The sequence below is a fragment of the Conger conger genome, chromosome 15, assembly GCF_963514075.1.
Source record: "Conger conger chromosome 15, fConCon1.1, whole genome shotgun sequence".
Lineage (NCBI taxonomy): Eukaryota > Metazoa > Chordata > Actinopteri > Anguilliformes > Congridae > Conger > Conger conger.
Window position 1 is genome coordinate 2,092,751 of NC_083774.1, and position 16,686 is coordinate 2,109,436.

Consider the following 16,686-nt stretch of genomic DNA (forward strand, 5'->3'; position numbering starts at 1 on the left):
AACAGAGCACACATGATTGGCCAGTGGGGGGAAAAGCAATAAGAATATTTGGAAATCAAAATTGCGTTGGGCCTCGTCTGAGAGAACATGCAATTGTCTTACGCTTCCAATTATTAACGTGGTTCAGAATTTCCTTGTCGATGAGAGAACAATCAATTCTGTCGATAAACCACTCTCAGAGGGGAAAGACCGAGAGACCACAGAGCAATCGGAAAAACCATGAAGAAACCTTACCTTATCATCTAGTTTTCTTGCACTGAAGGAAAGTTCAACATATCCATTGTTCCCTGAAATCTCCTCTGCGTGAATCTAAGAAAGAAAACACAAACGTGGGTTTGATGTTTCACAGGCATTTTCTGTCCAAGTTGTTCCATCATGCTGAGGTGATCAGCTCACACTGGTGAGGAGAAAAACAGAAAACAGGGCAACAGGGCATACTGAGGATAACACAGGAGAAACTGACCTGTTCTTTAATTAAGAGGGTAAGGAATGCAGGTCCTTTTACCATCTTATGTTACCTCTTATACGATAACACGCACATATCATGTCAATATCATACCACACATTTTACCTTTTTTCCTCACAACATTAACAGGTGCAGTTGTTCTTTATGAGAGGCAAACGAGGAACAACGTGAGTCACTTTATTGTTATATAACATACATAGAGTCATTACAAATCACATCAAAAAATAAATGATTCAAGCTGTGCCGATAGGTGGAGATTTAACTGTGTTCATAGGGGGAGATTTAACTGTGTTCATAGGGGGAGATTTAACTGTGTTTATAGGGGGAGATTTAACTGTGTCCAAAGGGGGGGATTTAACTGTGTTCAAATGGGGATGTTTAACTGTGTTCATAGGGGGAGATTTAACTGTGTTCATAGGGGGCGATTTAACTGTGTTCATAGGGGGAGATTTAACTGTGTTCATAGGGGGAGATTTAACTGTGTTCATAGGGGGAGATTTAACTGTGTTCATATGGGGAGATTTAAGTGTGCCCATTGCTGGTCCACAGTTGCAATCTGACACCCTTACAGTACAGAGCTTACAGTACAAGTTATTTATGCCTATCACTGACACAGCTTGGACAGAGAAACCCCAGCCTTTTCAGTGCAACTCCAGGCATGGAAGCACATTCTCTCACCATTTTATCAAAACAATTATAACTGCCAAAGTTCAACTATATAACTGGCAAAACAAAATGCACAGTTCAGAATGATATCATTATAAAAGCAATTTTGCAAGACTTGACCTGAGAATTGACCTGTTCTAAATCAATACACCTTTAAGCAATAGCAAGTATGCATCCAGACATCCTGATGAAAGTGAAATATGCTGAAGTGAGCTTTTGCTTTGCTGGACCAGCATATGTCTGAGAGGGGGCTGAGTGAGTGAGACACAGGGCATGGTATAGAGGAGACAGACTCTGAGACACAGTCTCTCAGATGGAGTACAGTGGTACAGTGGTAGAGGAGGTTCAGTGAGTGAGACACAGGAGATGGTATAGAGGAGACAGACTCTGAGACACAGTCTCTCAGATGGAGTACAGTGGTACAGTGGTAGAGGAGGTTCAGTGAGTGAGACACAGGAGATGGTATAGAGGAGACAGACTCTGAGACACAGTCGCTCAGATGGAGTACAGTGGTACAGTGGTAGAGGAGGTTCAGTGAGTGAGACACAGGAGATGGTATAGAGGAGACAGACTCTGAGACACAGTCACTCAGATGGAGTACAGTGGTACAGTGGTAGAGGAGCTTCAGTGAGTGAGACACAGGAGATGGTATAGAGGAGACAGACTCTGAGACACAGTCACTCAGATGGAGTACAGTGGTACAGTGGTAGAGGAGGTTCAGTGAGTGAGACACAGGAGATGGTATAGAGGAGACAGACTCTGAGACACAGTCGCTCAGATGGAGTACAGTGGTACAGTGGTAGAGGAGGTTCAGTGAGTGAGACACAGGAGATGGTATAGAGGAGACAGACTCTGAGACACAGTCACTCAGATGGAGTACAGTGGTACAGTGGTAGAGGAGCTTCAGTGAGTGAGACACAGGAGATGGTATAGAGGAGACAGACTCTGAGACACAGTCACTCAGATGGAGTACAGTGGTACAGTGGTAGAGGAGCTTCAGTGAGTGAGACACAGGAGATGGTATAGAGGAGACAGACTCTGAGACACAGTCACTCAGATGGAGTACAGTGGTACAGTGGTAGAGGAGCTTCAGTGAGTGAGACACAGGAGATGGTATAGAGGAGACAGACTCTGAGACACAGTCGCTCAGATGGAGTACAGTGGTACAGTGGTAGAGGAGGTTCAGTGAGTGAGACACGGGAGATGGTATAGGGGTGATAGACTCTGAGACACAGTCACTCAGATGGAGTACAGTGGTACAGTGGTAGAGGAGGTTCAGTGAGTGAGACACAGGAGATGGTATAGAGGAGACAGACTCTGAGACACAGTCACTCAGATGGAGTACAGTGGTACAGTGGTAGAGGAGCTTCAGTGAGTGAGACACAGGAGATGGTATAGGGGTGATAGACTCTGAGACACAGTCGCTCAGATGGAGTACAGTGGTACAGTGGTAGAGGAGGTTCAGTGAGTGAGACACGGGAGATGGTATAGGGGTGATAGACTCTGAGACACAGTCACTCAGATGGAGTACAGTGGTAGTGGTAGAGGAGGTTCAGTGAGTGAGACACAGGAGATGGTATAGAGGAGACAGACTCTGAGACACAGTCGCTCAGATGGAGTACAGTGGTACAGTGGTAGAGGAGGTTCAGTGAGTGAGACACGGGAGATGGTATAGGGGTGATAGACTCTGAGACACAGTCACTCAGATGGAGTACAGTGGTAGTGGTAGAGGAGGTTCAGTGAGTGAGACACGGGAGATGGTATAGAGGAGACAGACTCTGAAACACAGTCGTTCAGATGGAGTACAGTGGTACAGTGGTAGAGGAGGTTCAGTGAGTGAGACACAGGAGATGGTATAGAGGAGACAGACTCTGAAACACAGTCGTTCAGATGGAGTACAGTGGTACAGTGGTAGAGGAGGTTCAGTGAGTGAGACACAGGAGATGGTATAGAGGAGACAGACTCTGAGACACAGTCACTCAGATGGAGTACAGTGGTACAGTGGTAGAGGAGGTTCAGTGAGTGAGACACAGGAGATGGTATAGGGGTGATAGACTCAGTGAGACACAGTCGCTCAGATGGAGTACAGTGAAAGAGCTGGGCCAGGAGCTGTGGTTTGAATAAAAGCAACACTGCAATGGAAGGATGTGTGACAGTAACCGTGTGTAAGCCGTGTTTGTAATGTGATTTTTGACAAGGTTTGTCATCAATGGTGTAACACGTACAGTAGTTTCTTTTCCTGTACAGTATTCATTGGGTTGTGGCATCATATTATACAGATTTTTTTTTAATTTACAGAATTATCCCCCAAAAATATTTTGATTAAGAAAGGGATAATTCACAATGAGGTGGGCTGCTATCGGAAAATAATGAATAATGGAGGCAAAAAAACCCTGACAATAAGCATGTCCATGTTCATATTTTAGAATATTACAGGTTTTGCTCATTACCATGTGATTTTCCACAAATACTGCAGTACAAACACTTTCAGCATTTAACACTAATTTCTTCTTACTATAATATATAATAGTATTACTTTACTTCCAAAAATAACCTTATATATTCACTCTTTGTAACATGAATATCCATTTCCGATGGTCTGTACTTATCTTCCTCAGACCCTGCGCCTTCAAAAGAGGATATCGCAGTATTTCTCTCACATTCAATTAAAATATATATTTTACACTTTTTCTTTTATTTTCACTGGAACATGTTTTTGTCAAATATACTGTAATATGTCAAAAAAGTAAAATACTAAAGCATTCTACAGAACCAGGACTGCCAACCCCCGTGCTAAACCCATTACACCATTTGAGTTTACTTATGTTCACTCCCCTGTCTTTGCAGTAAAATAATAATCTTACCGTTATGGTGGATTTCCCGGCATATTTCCCATATTTCAGAAACAGAGGCTTCACCATCTTCTTCTGGGCCACTATCTGTGGGACACAACAGGCGTATGAATCATCAGAGGCAGAACAAACTGTCCATAACTAGAACTCATTGTCCCCCGACAACAGCACACTTTCTGAAGACGGTTAATGGTCCAAACAGAACCGTTTTCCTCACATCCATCTGTGCAGATTTTCCCAAAGTGAACCATGGCAATAAAATCACTAGGCTCATAATTAAGGTCATTATTAGGCTCCATAATTCATAAACAAGCCCGAGAGTCAACAGTACAAAAGACATACAGAAATAAGCAGTGATTTCTGCTGTCGTACAGTATACAGTATATTGCAGACCTGTGACAAAAAAACGTAATTAATTTGGATTCAAATACCTTTCTGTGCTTGATCTTTCCTGGTGCAATTTAGCAATACCATGGGTCCCAATACACCAGACAAGCACAGTAAATTACATTACATTATTGGCATTTTGGCAGATGCTCTTATCCAGAGCGATGTACAGTTGATTAGACTAAGCAGGAGACAATCCTCCCCTGGAGCAATGCAGGGTTAAGGGCCTTGCTCAAGGGCCCAACGGCTGTGCGGATCTTATTGTGGCAACACCGGGATTAGAACCGTCGACCTTGTGTGTTCCCAGTCATTTACCTTAACCAGGCCGCCCTAAAGCATAGAAAACCACAGAATCCAAAACAATTACTGTATTTAACACAGGTCTGCACAGGTAGTGTGTGAACGTCAGGATGCACTTGGTCTCGTGTGTTATACGTCATGTTCTATGCAAAGCGCTAAGGGGCTTGTGAAAGTGGTACACAGCGGAGCGGATATTGATACAGAAACTTTACAGGCCCTCTGAAATGTAGTTGAGATAAAACTGTTCGACGAATACTTCTCAGGGCTCCCTGGTAACTGAATCACTTAGTGCCCTGTCTATGGTTCCAATCTGCCAAAATGTTCACCTCACTGCTGCCCATTTGCAAAGCGTTCAGTGGAACTGCAGACACCGCGACCGCAGGGTCAGGACTATCTGCCGTAATCTGCCTCTCATGACTTAATTCGTCCCCGACCGCTGCTACCGTCATCCGCTCCTCCCAGCTCTAGTGCTTAGCAATGCATGGCTTTCATTACCAAACGCAATTCTGCAAGCTTGCTAAATTACACCGAATATTAAAGGCAAACAGAAAGACATTCTACATATTTGCCCAAGGCTAACTCAACCAGAGGACCGTGCCTAGTTTGAAAATTGCAAAAGCAAAAAAAAAGACTATTACAGTAGGCTAAGCTCATGAGGATATAACTGAAAGTAATGTCATTTGTTGAGCAGTAGCAAACCTCACCGTGTGAAGAGTGAATATGGGAGGCTCATGGCTAGAGGAGGCTACAGGAGGCAGGCTAGAGGAGGCTAGAGGAGGGTACAGGAGGGAGGCTAGAGGAGGCTAGAGGAGGCAGGTGAGAGGAGGCAGGCTAGAGGAGGCTAGAGGAGGGTACAGGAGGCAGGCTAGAGGAGGCTAGAGGAGGCTAGAGGAGGGAGGCTAGAGGAGGCTAGAGGAGGCAGGTGAGAGGAGGCAGGCTAGAGGAGGCTAGAGGAGGCTAGAGGAGGCAGGCCAGAGGAAGCTGGAGGTCCTACCTGGCCCAGGGTGCACTCCATGCCCCCCAGGAAGTCGTCGTCACGAGTGCCGATACTGTGGGTCCCGTGGATATCATAGACTTCGAAACGCAGCTTCTGCACCTCCTCAAAGTAGTAGTCCAGGGTGAAGACCTTCCCGAAAACGGGGTGCAGGTTACTCTTGATGACCTCTGTCCTCTCCAGCTGCAACCAACAGAACAAGACAAAGCTGTGGAAACTCATCTCTGATAGGCCAACATAGTAATGTGAAATAGATAATGTGCATAATTTTGCCAGTTTAATGAACACAACCATCTACATATTTAAAAGGATTTATATTCACAGTGTCATGCTGCCCACCTGCAAAGAGACATTTTAAAATTTGCATCTAAAAATAACTTTGCTCTCCTCCCACTGTTTGGCCAGTGCAGATGTGGTTATCAAACCCGCGCTGCCCACAGAAGCCAGAGGGAATCCATTTTAGGAACGAGTTCAACAGTTGCACAGGCTTCCCGGAAAGGCATATTCCTCCCATCTGTGCGACTGTATATGAAGTTCCTTCTTATTTGCTCTCCGGATGGTAATAAATCTCACATCTAAATCCTGCGGAAGCCATTTTGTCTGCAGGCGAGAGCTGGCAGACTCTCCGTGTTTGATCAGGTCAGAACACACTGCTGCGCCACTTCCACACATTTGTTTCATTGACAGCACAATCCCGTGGATCACTTTAATCATTGCTAAAAAAAATATGTAAAAATGTATCAAAAATAAATATAAGGATAAAAACGTACGAATATAAAGAGGAAAGTGTGTCCGCGGTGAAGTAAAACGTGGTGGAAGTTCCATTCAAAAATCATAATATTTCTCTGAGGCTGTCAAGAGGCTAGGCAGGTTTCATACACACACAGTATATGCACGCTCATTAATCCACTATCTAGAGTATGTTATCACACAACTCTGTGGTTCTGCTTTCCTGACAGCAGATATATTCCTGCCTATATTTGTTCTTTGACTGACTGTAGCAAGATAAAAATGAAATGGAGAATGTCAGCTCAAAACAATAAATATAAATTTTCTACTGCATCGTTTCATTTGAAGTTTTCACAGATAAATATGATTCCTGTCCCACATTCCTTCATTATAGTGGATCTTTTCATATGATTTCTTCAAAAAAATGAATGAGAATTTCTTTGGTTCTTATGATCGAGCAGAGTTACAAGTGGTAACCATTTACCTAAAAAATATTCTACATTATATATCTTTATTATATATATATCTTTGCCCCAGGTTAACCATTTCATAGGTGCTAATGAGTAAACAGAACACAATCAAAGCAGGACCTGTGCATTATTGGAACAAAAACACAAGTATCTCTGTATGATTTCCGACACCTGAATGCAAAATTGACCTTTTAGCAGAATGCCACCCAAGAATAGCCCTAAGATTTGGCAACCTATTTCCCATCCCTAAAACGAACCAGAAGAGAATCCGAAAATATTATGGAACTCTTCACTTGCATATCACACAAAAATGATGCGCCTAAATGTATTTTTGACATACCTTTGTTTTGGTTTTTAGGGCTCTGATGTTTGGTTTGTAGATAATCATATTCATTGTACTTATTTTCTAAACTTTGCATTACTATGGTAACTAGATTTCATTGCTTATTCAATGTTTTCAATTCAATTCAATTGACCCAATGAAGCATTTTCACTTCACCATGTCAAGTATGAATAGCATGTTTTTATTCTCATTTACGAGTAGTAGGAAGTAGTAGTTGTAGTAATATGGTTAGCTGTAGAAGTAGTGGTTGCAGGAGTAGTACTTGCAGAATTTTCCTTTCACAATTCATTTTTCATTTTGCAAGCCTCCATAATACATTATATAAAAATGGTAAAGCACTTTCTGGGCAGTGCACTAATTAATTTCAGTCCAGCCACATATGAGTGTGGCCAGTGTGGATTTGCATTAAGAAAAACTAACACGCTGACTACGACGGTTTTACAAGAGGCTTTAGAGACCCGCTGAAGAAGGAATTCTCCCACGAACACAATGCACGCGCCTCCACAAACTGCTGATTACTGGAGTGAGTAAAACATTCGACACCGCGGTAACACCGCATGAGATCCACTTAAAAAGAAACACGGTTGCTCTTCTGTAAAAGGCGCGAAGGTAACTCGCTGGGAAAAAAAAGCTGAAACGCAGAGGATGAGTCACTATTGACATACGAATGTTCACAGGGAGGGAATAATCTCATGAAACGAGCAAGAGGAATCAGCCTGCTTAATTATCCTTTTTCATCTGCCATCTGTGTGGACAGCCCAGTCGACGCTCGTGTTTATTTGCAGTGGGAAAGGGACTCTGGGACACAGAAGCTGGGGTGGGTGTTGGCCGCCGGAGAGGTTGTGTGTCTAACAGAACACATAAAACGCTGGCGGCTTGCGTAAGCAGGACGTCTGAGGTCTCGCTGTGTTGTGATATATTCACGCCGTGATTGATTTGGGCCAGGCCTTCGCACATAGTCTCAGAAGACGGATTTAAAAAAAAAACAATTTCTTTGCCAATAAACTTTGCTAATCAAGATTCTAATGAACTTTTTGTTTTGAGTTCTCTCTGAAGCCCGGCCATAAGATATTAAATCGATAAAAATCGACACTACAACACTGAGGCGAGGGTTACAGAAGTTATCTTCCATCTTTTATCCGAAACTTTTAGGAATGATCTTTTAAGGCTGAAATGAGATAGCTTGACTCGCATATGAGGGAAGAAAATCAGAAATGCAGCAAGCAACGCAGGGTGGACACACAGACACACACACACACACACACACACACACACACACAGACACAGCACACACACACAGTTTATTCTTCTCCTGTGTCATCCCCTTTCCTTTCAGTTCCCTTGTCACATTGCTGCCTATGCACAGCACATAAGCCCTGGTGCTAAACCTAAAGCCACGATTTCCTGAGATCAACGTGTACTTAGAGGAGAGGCATTATAAAATAACATAGAAATGAGAGAGAAGAAAAAGTATGATTTTTGGACAGATGGATTTATGGACCGGAGCAGCCCGTTCCCTGGGGGCCATCACCGATCGAACCCCGGATGCAGAGACAGGACTGGGGATTCAGCTCCCAGTGCTCCCAGCCCTTCCCTGTACTCTGTTACAGATTCAGCTCACACTCCCAGTGCTCCCAGCCCTTCCCTGTGCTATGGTACAGATTCAGCTCACACTCCCAGTGCTCCAAGCCCTTCCCTGTGCTCTGTTACAGATTCAGCTCACACTCCCAGTGCTCCAAGCTCTTCCCTGTGCTCTGTTACAGATTGAGCTCACACTCCCAGTGCTCCAAGCCCTTCCCTGTGCTCTGTTACAGATTCAGCTCACACTCCCAGTGCTCCAAGCTCTTCCCTGTGCTCTGTTACAGATTGAGCTCACACTCCCAGTGCTCCAAGCTCTTCCCTGTACTCTGTTACAGATTGAGCTCACACTCCCAGTGCTCCAAGCTCTTCCCTGTGCTATGGTACAGATTGAGCTCACACTCCCAGTGCTCCAAGCTCTTCCCTGTACTCTGTTACAGATTGAGCTCACACTCCCAGTGCTCCAAGCTCTTCCCTGTACTCTGTTACAGATTGAGCTCACACTCCCAGTGCTCCAAGCTCTTCCCTGTGCTATGGTATAGATTCAGCTCGGCGCTCCCAGCTCTTCTTGGCACAGCTACATCACCTCTTCTGTACAGAAAAAAGGAGGTGGAAGCTCTGCAGGGGGCCAGCGCCGTCTCGGCCTCGACCCAGTCTCCTGACAGCACGCCCCCCCCCGGGGAGATCTCCATATTAATAACAGCCCTCCGACGGAGACGGGGAGAAACCGCGGCACGCTGTGCTTGCAGTGCGCAGGGCGAGCGCCGCTATTGGCCTGGCCCTCCCTGCATCAGCCCTGATAGCCCGCGGATGACACCACCTGCGGCTGAATTGCGATGCGATATTGGAATCATGTTTCACGTAGGGAAACGTCCTTCCAGGGCAGGGAAATCTCGTTTCATCCACATATTGCCTTCCTAAATGGTGCATTATTGCTGGACGGAAGCAGCCCATTACTGAAGGAGCAATACACCGGGAAGGAACACTTTACACCTCTCGGTAAGCTACAAAATGGAAAGGAGAGGAGAAGCCACAACAAAATTGTATAGCTGAGCTCATTTGTGAATAGGCCTGGGTAATTGGGGCAGCCTGTAGTCTAGCGGCTAAGGTGCATGACTGGGATGTGGAAGGTTGGGGGCAAGCTGTCCGTGCAGCTGTTGGGCCCTTGAGTGGGGCCCTTAACCCTAAACTGTAAGTCACTTTTGATAAAAGTATCAGATTAATAACTGTAATGTAATATAATTGACACATAATTGCCATTTCAGTTCATTTGTATGATTTCTATCATTTTAATTGCTATACCTGCTCTGATAAGCAGGAGTAATTAGTCCATTAATTGCCTGTTGCCTATGAACACACAAGTAGTTGTATGGCTATTTGATAAGCTAACGTGCAAGCACAAGCAAACACAAAAATGCACAATAAAAACATTACAGGAAGCCTGCAGTCAAAGATGAATTTGTTAACCAAACTTTATCGTAGGCTAGTGGTGCCAGCTTTGACACTCTTTGTTACAGTAGGTCACGAGGTCACAAGGTCACACCTTGCCCACCGATCGCAGACGTGTGATCAGCCAGCCTAAGCCAATCACCCGAGTCGTTTAATGAGCGGCCGTGGATAGAGTGTACCCTCGGGGGGTAAACAACATTTAAAGCGGCTTCATTTATGGAGACATCTTTATTTGGCAATTTCCTTTAAATGCATTGAGTTTCATCCACTAGTCACCTCTCCTCCACGCTCATCGCTCTGTTAGTCGCAGGTAAACTGATTAAATCAAAGCCTTAGTGCTTCCACATCCATTTCCCTGTGGTGATAGTGTCTCATAAAATCTTGGCACCTGACATTTCGGAAGATAGCGCCGACTTGAGAATGCGTAACGCGAAATAAAACCACATCGAACGGAGACACAGCCTGCAAATTCCGTGAGAAAAAAAACACATAAGTACAATGCAACAATAATGAAATGAGCTGTAATGTGGGCACAACCAAGAAGAAACAAGCGCAAAATGATGTCCCTTTGGCTGCTGTGTGACTAGACGTAGAGTACTTGACGTCTTTCTTCTGCACTCACTGTCGAGCACTCCTCAGACACTTGGAGGCGGTAACTGGAAATGGTCAGGCATGCAAAATGATCATCCTATTTTCACACTCTGAATATTGAATCTGTATTTCCTCCACACTGTCCCGAGCTGACTGTGCTTCTGAAGAGGAGAACGGTCCTGACTGACAGGCACTACAGAAACAGGTCAGGAGCTTCAGTTAATGTTCGCATCAAGCATCATTATGGGGGGAAAAATGTGCCAGACAGGGTGGTTTGAGTGTCTCAGAAATTGCTGATCTCCTGGGATTTTCACGCACAACTGTCTCTCATCCAGTGAGCAGTGGTTCTGCAGGCAAAAACACTGTCAGAGAGGTCAGAGGAGAAGGGCCAGACTGGTCAAAGCTGACAGGAATTTGACAGTAACATAAATAACCACAAATCACAACAGTGGCATGCAGAAGAGCATCTCTGCACACACAACGCGTCAAACCTCTAAGTGGATAGGCTGCAGCAGCAGAAAGGCAATGAGTCTAAAAAATAAGTCGGATAAATACCTAATAAAGTGCTCACTGAGTGTATATGAAAACAGAGGCAGCGTCAGAGCAGGCTAGCCGCTGGAGATTAGCCCTCTTGAGTGCGGTTACCATAACACTGGCAGATAGACAGCTGAAGACATCGCTCGGGGGCAGAACTCCCACCCCTCAGCAGTCAGGCTCAGTGACAGCATCAGCACTGCACTTGCATCAGGGTCAGGGGGTCAAACAGCCATTTCAAGCTGAGAGAAAGCTTGGAGAGCATTTTCTTTTCCTTCAAATGTCCAAGCTCAATGGACGCCCCAGGATTATTAACATATAATATTAATATAGATATATAAAATATTAATATAAAATATTAATATTTTATCGACCCTGTTTTAACTGGATTTGCACACTACTGTACGTAGCAATTTTATACCGCAATGTAGTAACAGTGTGAAGTGATAATGAGCACTTGGATTGTACAATAATAGCCTACGTGGGACAGACTTTCACTGGTAAACTTGGGCTGGGAGTGCGTGTCTTTCCCTGTCACACCTCCTTGCTCCGTTCATTCACGGCAGCAGAGACTACGGATCAAATAATTCACCAAAGCCTCACCTCCTCAAATACAATAACATTATGCCAACGGGAATTCACGTTGTTAATTCACACAGTCACAGTTTGTTTTCAAAACCCGGTCATGCAGAGGACTGCCACAGAACGGTAATTACGTGGCCAATCAATGCTAATTGAAAGTATCAGAACGGGAGAGCGGAGCGTTCACTCTGTCCTTAATGCGCTCATTTGCATTTGCCATAAAGGACATTAATTCACTTCTGTTTCATTCCCTTTCTTGTTAGGCTGTTACATATTCATTTGCCACTTCCGATGCTGAGGGAATAAGTGCACCCACTTGATTTCTCTCCCTTTTTAAAAATCACCAATTGTGCTACTCTTTCACGCCACCATTGTCACCCCCAACCTACGCAGGAAACTACAGCTGAAACACATGGACTCCTACACAACACCCACAAACCATTGACTACTTTCCACACTACGAGACAAACAGCTTACTATAGGAGCGCAAGTGCCAGCGCGGACCACCTCTCAATGATGACAGGTAGTATGCATGGGTCGCTAAGGCCCCTGTACTGTAAGTCATGTTCTACTGGTAGTTGGAAGCTGGAATTAAATGGCCACTGAATTTACACACCGATTAACTTCACCAGAGAGCAAAAAACAATTAATGTCACCCATTTCACATCGCTGACAACTTTGTATCCCATCAGGACATATTCTCTAAAGGGTTTACACTCTGTACCCAACTAATAGGAAATGATGTACTTCCATCACCAGTCTTGTGGTATAGCTGTTTCCAGTTAAAGCTAAAGTTCACAACTTGGCCATACAGACCCAAGCTCTATCAGTCTATTCATATTGAGTGAATACCATGTATGCATTGGGTATATAGTCACATAGTGTATACCACTGCATACACAGAGCGAAAAGCCTCAAAGAAACATTCAGAAATGTGAGAATATTTTTGGATGAGGGTATCTGGACTATGGGAATAAAGAGCTCTCTACCAGGGTCATCAGAACAGCAAAGTCAAGAACAGTCCTTCCGACAAAACCCTGAGATAAGATGCTTATAAAACCATGCATTCAAATCATTTCAGCTTTTTTTCCGACCTTAAAATAGAACGTCTTCGCATGAATAACACAGAACAGCCTGATCAAAGACCAGGAACATTCTTTTGCTGTGTTTTTTTCACACACTCTTTCACCAACAAACTTAGGAGCCCGAGACATGAGAGAAAAGCAAACGGTGGTTTTCATCAGTTTAACACACACACACACACACACGCACACACGCACACGCACACGCACACACACGCACACACACACGCACACACACACATACACACACACACACAAACACACACACACGCACGCACGCACGCACTCACACACAGACACACACACACAGCACACACACACACACACTCCCTCACACTCACACACACACATACACACTCACACACTCACACACAGACACACACAGATACACACAGACACACACCGATACACACAGATACACACACAGATACACACACACACACACAGACACACACCGATACACACAGATACACACACACACACACAGAGACACAGACACAGACACACACAGACATACAGACACACACATACACAGACAGAGAAAATGGAGCACTTTTCTCGGCAGAAAAAACAGCCATTCACAGATATTCTGAATACGACCTGTATTTGACATTTGACTGTTGAGAACAAAACAGCATTTACCATAATGTCCCCAAACACTGCATGCAACCTAGCTCTGAAGCCTGCATCACAGTACCCCCTTATTATTTCATTTTCCTCTTTTGAAAGCGCTGCCATTATCGTTAACAGGAGTTGAATCCTGTTTGGATGGTTCTGCCTGGTTTAATACTGATTATACAAATGGTTGGCATTTATATAGCGCCTTTATCCAAAGCGCTGTACAATTGATGCTTCTCATTCACCCATTCATACACACACTCACACACCGACGGCGATTGGCTGCCATGCAAGGCGCCCACCAGCTCAGGGACACTTCGACACAGCCTGGGCGGGGGATCGAACCGGCAACCCTCCAACTGCTCTTACTGCCTGAGCCATGCCACCCCATACAACTGACTCTGTACTTTGTGCAAGCCATTTGGCTCGGGGTATGAAATAGAGGGCAGGAATAATTTGGGCACGATGCAAAGTTGGGGGCAGTAAATGCGCAGAAATTATGTGACCAGCTTTGATCCTTAGTTGGACCCCTAGTGGCTAAGGTACATGATTGGGACCCGTAAGGTCGGTGGTTTGATCCCTGGTGTAGCCATGATAAGATCAGCACAGCTGTTGGCCCCTTCAGCCAGGCCCTTAAGCAAACATTGCTGGGACTGTCTCCTGCTTAGTTGAATCAACTGTAAGTTGTTATGGTTAAAAGCGTCAGCTAAATGTAATGTAATGTTATGAGAAATGTATTCCAGCACTCCAAAGTGTCCACAATATATCCACTGCCTTCAACAACCGGGTCATAGGAGTGAAAGCAGTTTGGTAAATGGTAAATGGTAAATGGTTGGCATTTATATAGTGCCTTTATCCAAAGCGCTGTTCAATCGATGCTTCTCCATTCACCCATTCAGACACACACTCACACACCGACGGCGATTGGCTGCCATGCAAGGCCCCGACCAGCTCGTCAGGAGCATTTCGGGGTTAGATGTCTTGCTCAGGGACACTTCGACACAGCCCGGGCAGGGGATCGAACCGGCAACCCTCCGACTGCCGGACGACTGCTCTTACTGCCTGAGCCATGTCGCCCCCATGTTTAAAGTAAATCTAAAGTAAATGATAAAATACCTTACAAATACCTCACCATTGTGAAAAGAGAAGCATGTCTGCACAATTAAAAGACATTTACTTGCAAAGTTGTCGAGGACAACCACCGAAGAACACCTGCCACAGAGACGCAGCCCAGGGGTCATCAAAACATGTCCATGAAAGTGTTCGGCTTCTGTCAAGACCCCCGTCTTAAAGGACCAGATCACAGGCCACATAGCTGATGAGCGCCCTTTCCCTGCACTGGCAGACCACCAGCCTGGCATTTAGGGTCTTTAACACACCGCTTCCCTCACCCTGCATCACAACGAATCCCAGTCGGCACCCACGGGTCTCTGCTAAAGGGTAACGCATGCGTTTCGGCCTTCACTCTTATGAAATGCTACATCTACATTCTGCAAATGTCATCTGCTAGAGATGATTTCTGAAATGACACATCAGACAGTTGGCTCATGGGCCAGTTGCTTGTTGATGCTTAAAACTACCCGACTTGTTATGTATGGGCGGCCTGTAGCGTAGTGGTTAAGGTGAATGACTGGGACACGCTAGGTTGGTGGTTATAATCCCGGTGTAGCCACAATAAGACCCGCACAGCCGTTAACCCTGCATTGTTCCAGAGGAGGATTGTCTCCTGCTTAGTCTAATCAACTGTACGTCGCTCTGGATAAGAGCGTCTGCCAAATGCCTGTAATGTAAGGTATTTTTCAGATATATTATTGTCATGTAGTAAATGGCTGTATTTAAGTACACCTGAGACCTTAATCTTCTTTGTGCATTTCGGTATTACAACAAAATGTTTTGCTTTCAGCTGAATTCAGAATTAATATCACTCTTGTAGGATCAAAAACAATTAATTAGTATGTAAAACAGCCATAACCGTCAGGGAACGCTTCCAATTACGGGAGATCTTCTCTGCATTACTGTTCCACCACGCGGGACAGGGGGGAATGCGTTTCAGACGCATAGCTCCACAACATTAATCCTCTCACACAGGAACAATGCACATTCTGCATCCTCGGATTACCTCTGCCCCGTCAACATGATTGATGATGGAAGATCATATTACAATCAGCAATGCCAATGATTTCTCCTTTGTAATTTAAGACTTGTGCCTATACCTACATCATATTGGTTCGAGCACAGAAGAGTTTGGGCATATTTTGAGTCTAAATATATTCATACATCTTCCATTACAGTATGCATCTGCCCGATTATTAACCACCTGTTAATGAATTTCTAGTTTTGTTTTTTGTGGAATAAATTAAGCATTGAATTTACAATGCTGAATATACAAATTATGATACATCTGAACTGTACAGTGTCCACTGTGTGAAACAGGATCCATGTGCAGGGTCTACTGTACAAAACAGGATCTATGTGCAGGGTCCACTGTGTGAAACAGGATCCATTATGATAGAGAGCTACACAGCAGTCTTCTGCAATCTGGTCTCCGCTCAGGTAAACAGAATTGTAGTAGGATTCAGACTCCATACTACACTCTGACATTTCAACATGGACAGCTCCTTGCTTACGTTTCAGCCCTTACTCAAAGCCGTTTTAATCGACGGGGGGCAAAATGCAAAAAGGCAATTTCATTTTAAAGTGGAAAAAAGTCAATCGATCCAGCCTCAGTCTACACAGTTTGACACGTCTCCATTGATCACCTCAGATACACAAACCAGTAGTGCATTCCTTTTCAGACAGAAAATATAATTTACAGCAGGATGCTTTATGACTAAAAGTTTTTAAATATAGTATTTGTTGTTTTCTCGCTCTGAACGTGCCAGACATGAAGTCGGGCCAAGTCCAGCACCTCCTCCACCAGAACCAGGTGGATTTCAGCGGCAGTACAGAGTATATTTGGGGGATGAGTCACGGTTCACCGTGTTCCGCAGGCGGGCGAACATCACTCACCTCGGTCCACTGCCCCTGGGCCTGCACCATGATGAC

At 44.6% G+C, this 16,686-nt stretch overlaps 1 protein-coding gene across 1 annotated transcript in view; it reads right to left on the minus strand.

Annotated features, from left to right (window-relative positions):
* Positions 1-5,814, minus strand: part of LOC133111494 (copine-7-like) — a 29,630-nt gene extending 23,816 nt beyond the window's left edge. Inside the window, exons 1-3 of the mRNA XM_061221902.1 lie at positions 5,666-5,814; positions 3,997-4,071; positions 235-309 (exon numbers count right to left, since the gene is read on the minus strand). Coding sequence (XP_061077886.1) covers positions 235-309; positions 3,997-4,071; positions 5,666-5,686 — 171 coding nt within the window. The 5' untranslated portion in view covers positions 5,687-5,814. The remainder of the gene's footprint in view (positions 1-234; positions 310-3,996; positions 4,072-5,665) is intronic.
* Between the last annotated feature and the right edge of the window lie 10,872 nt (positions 5,815-16,686).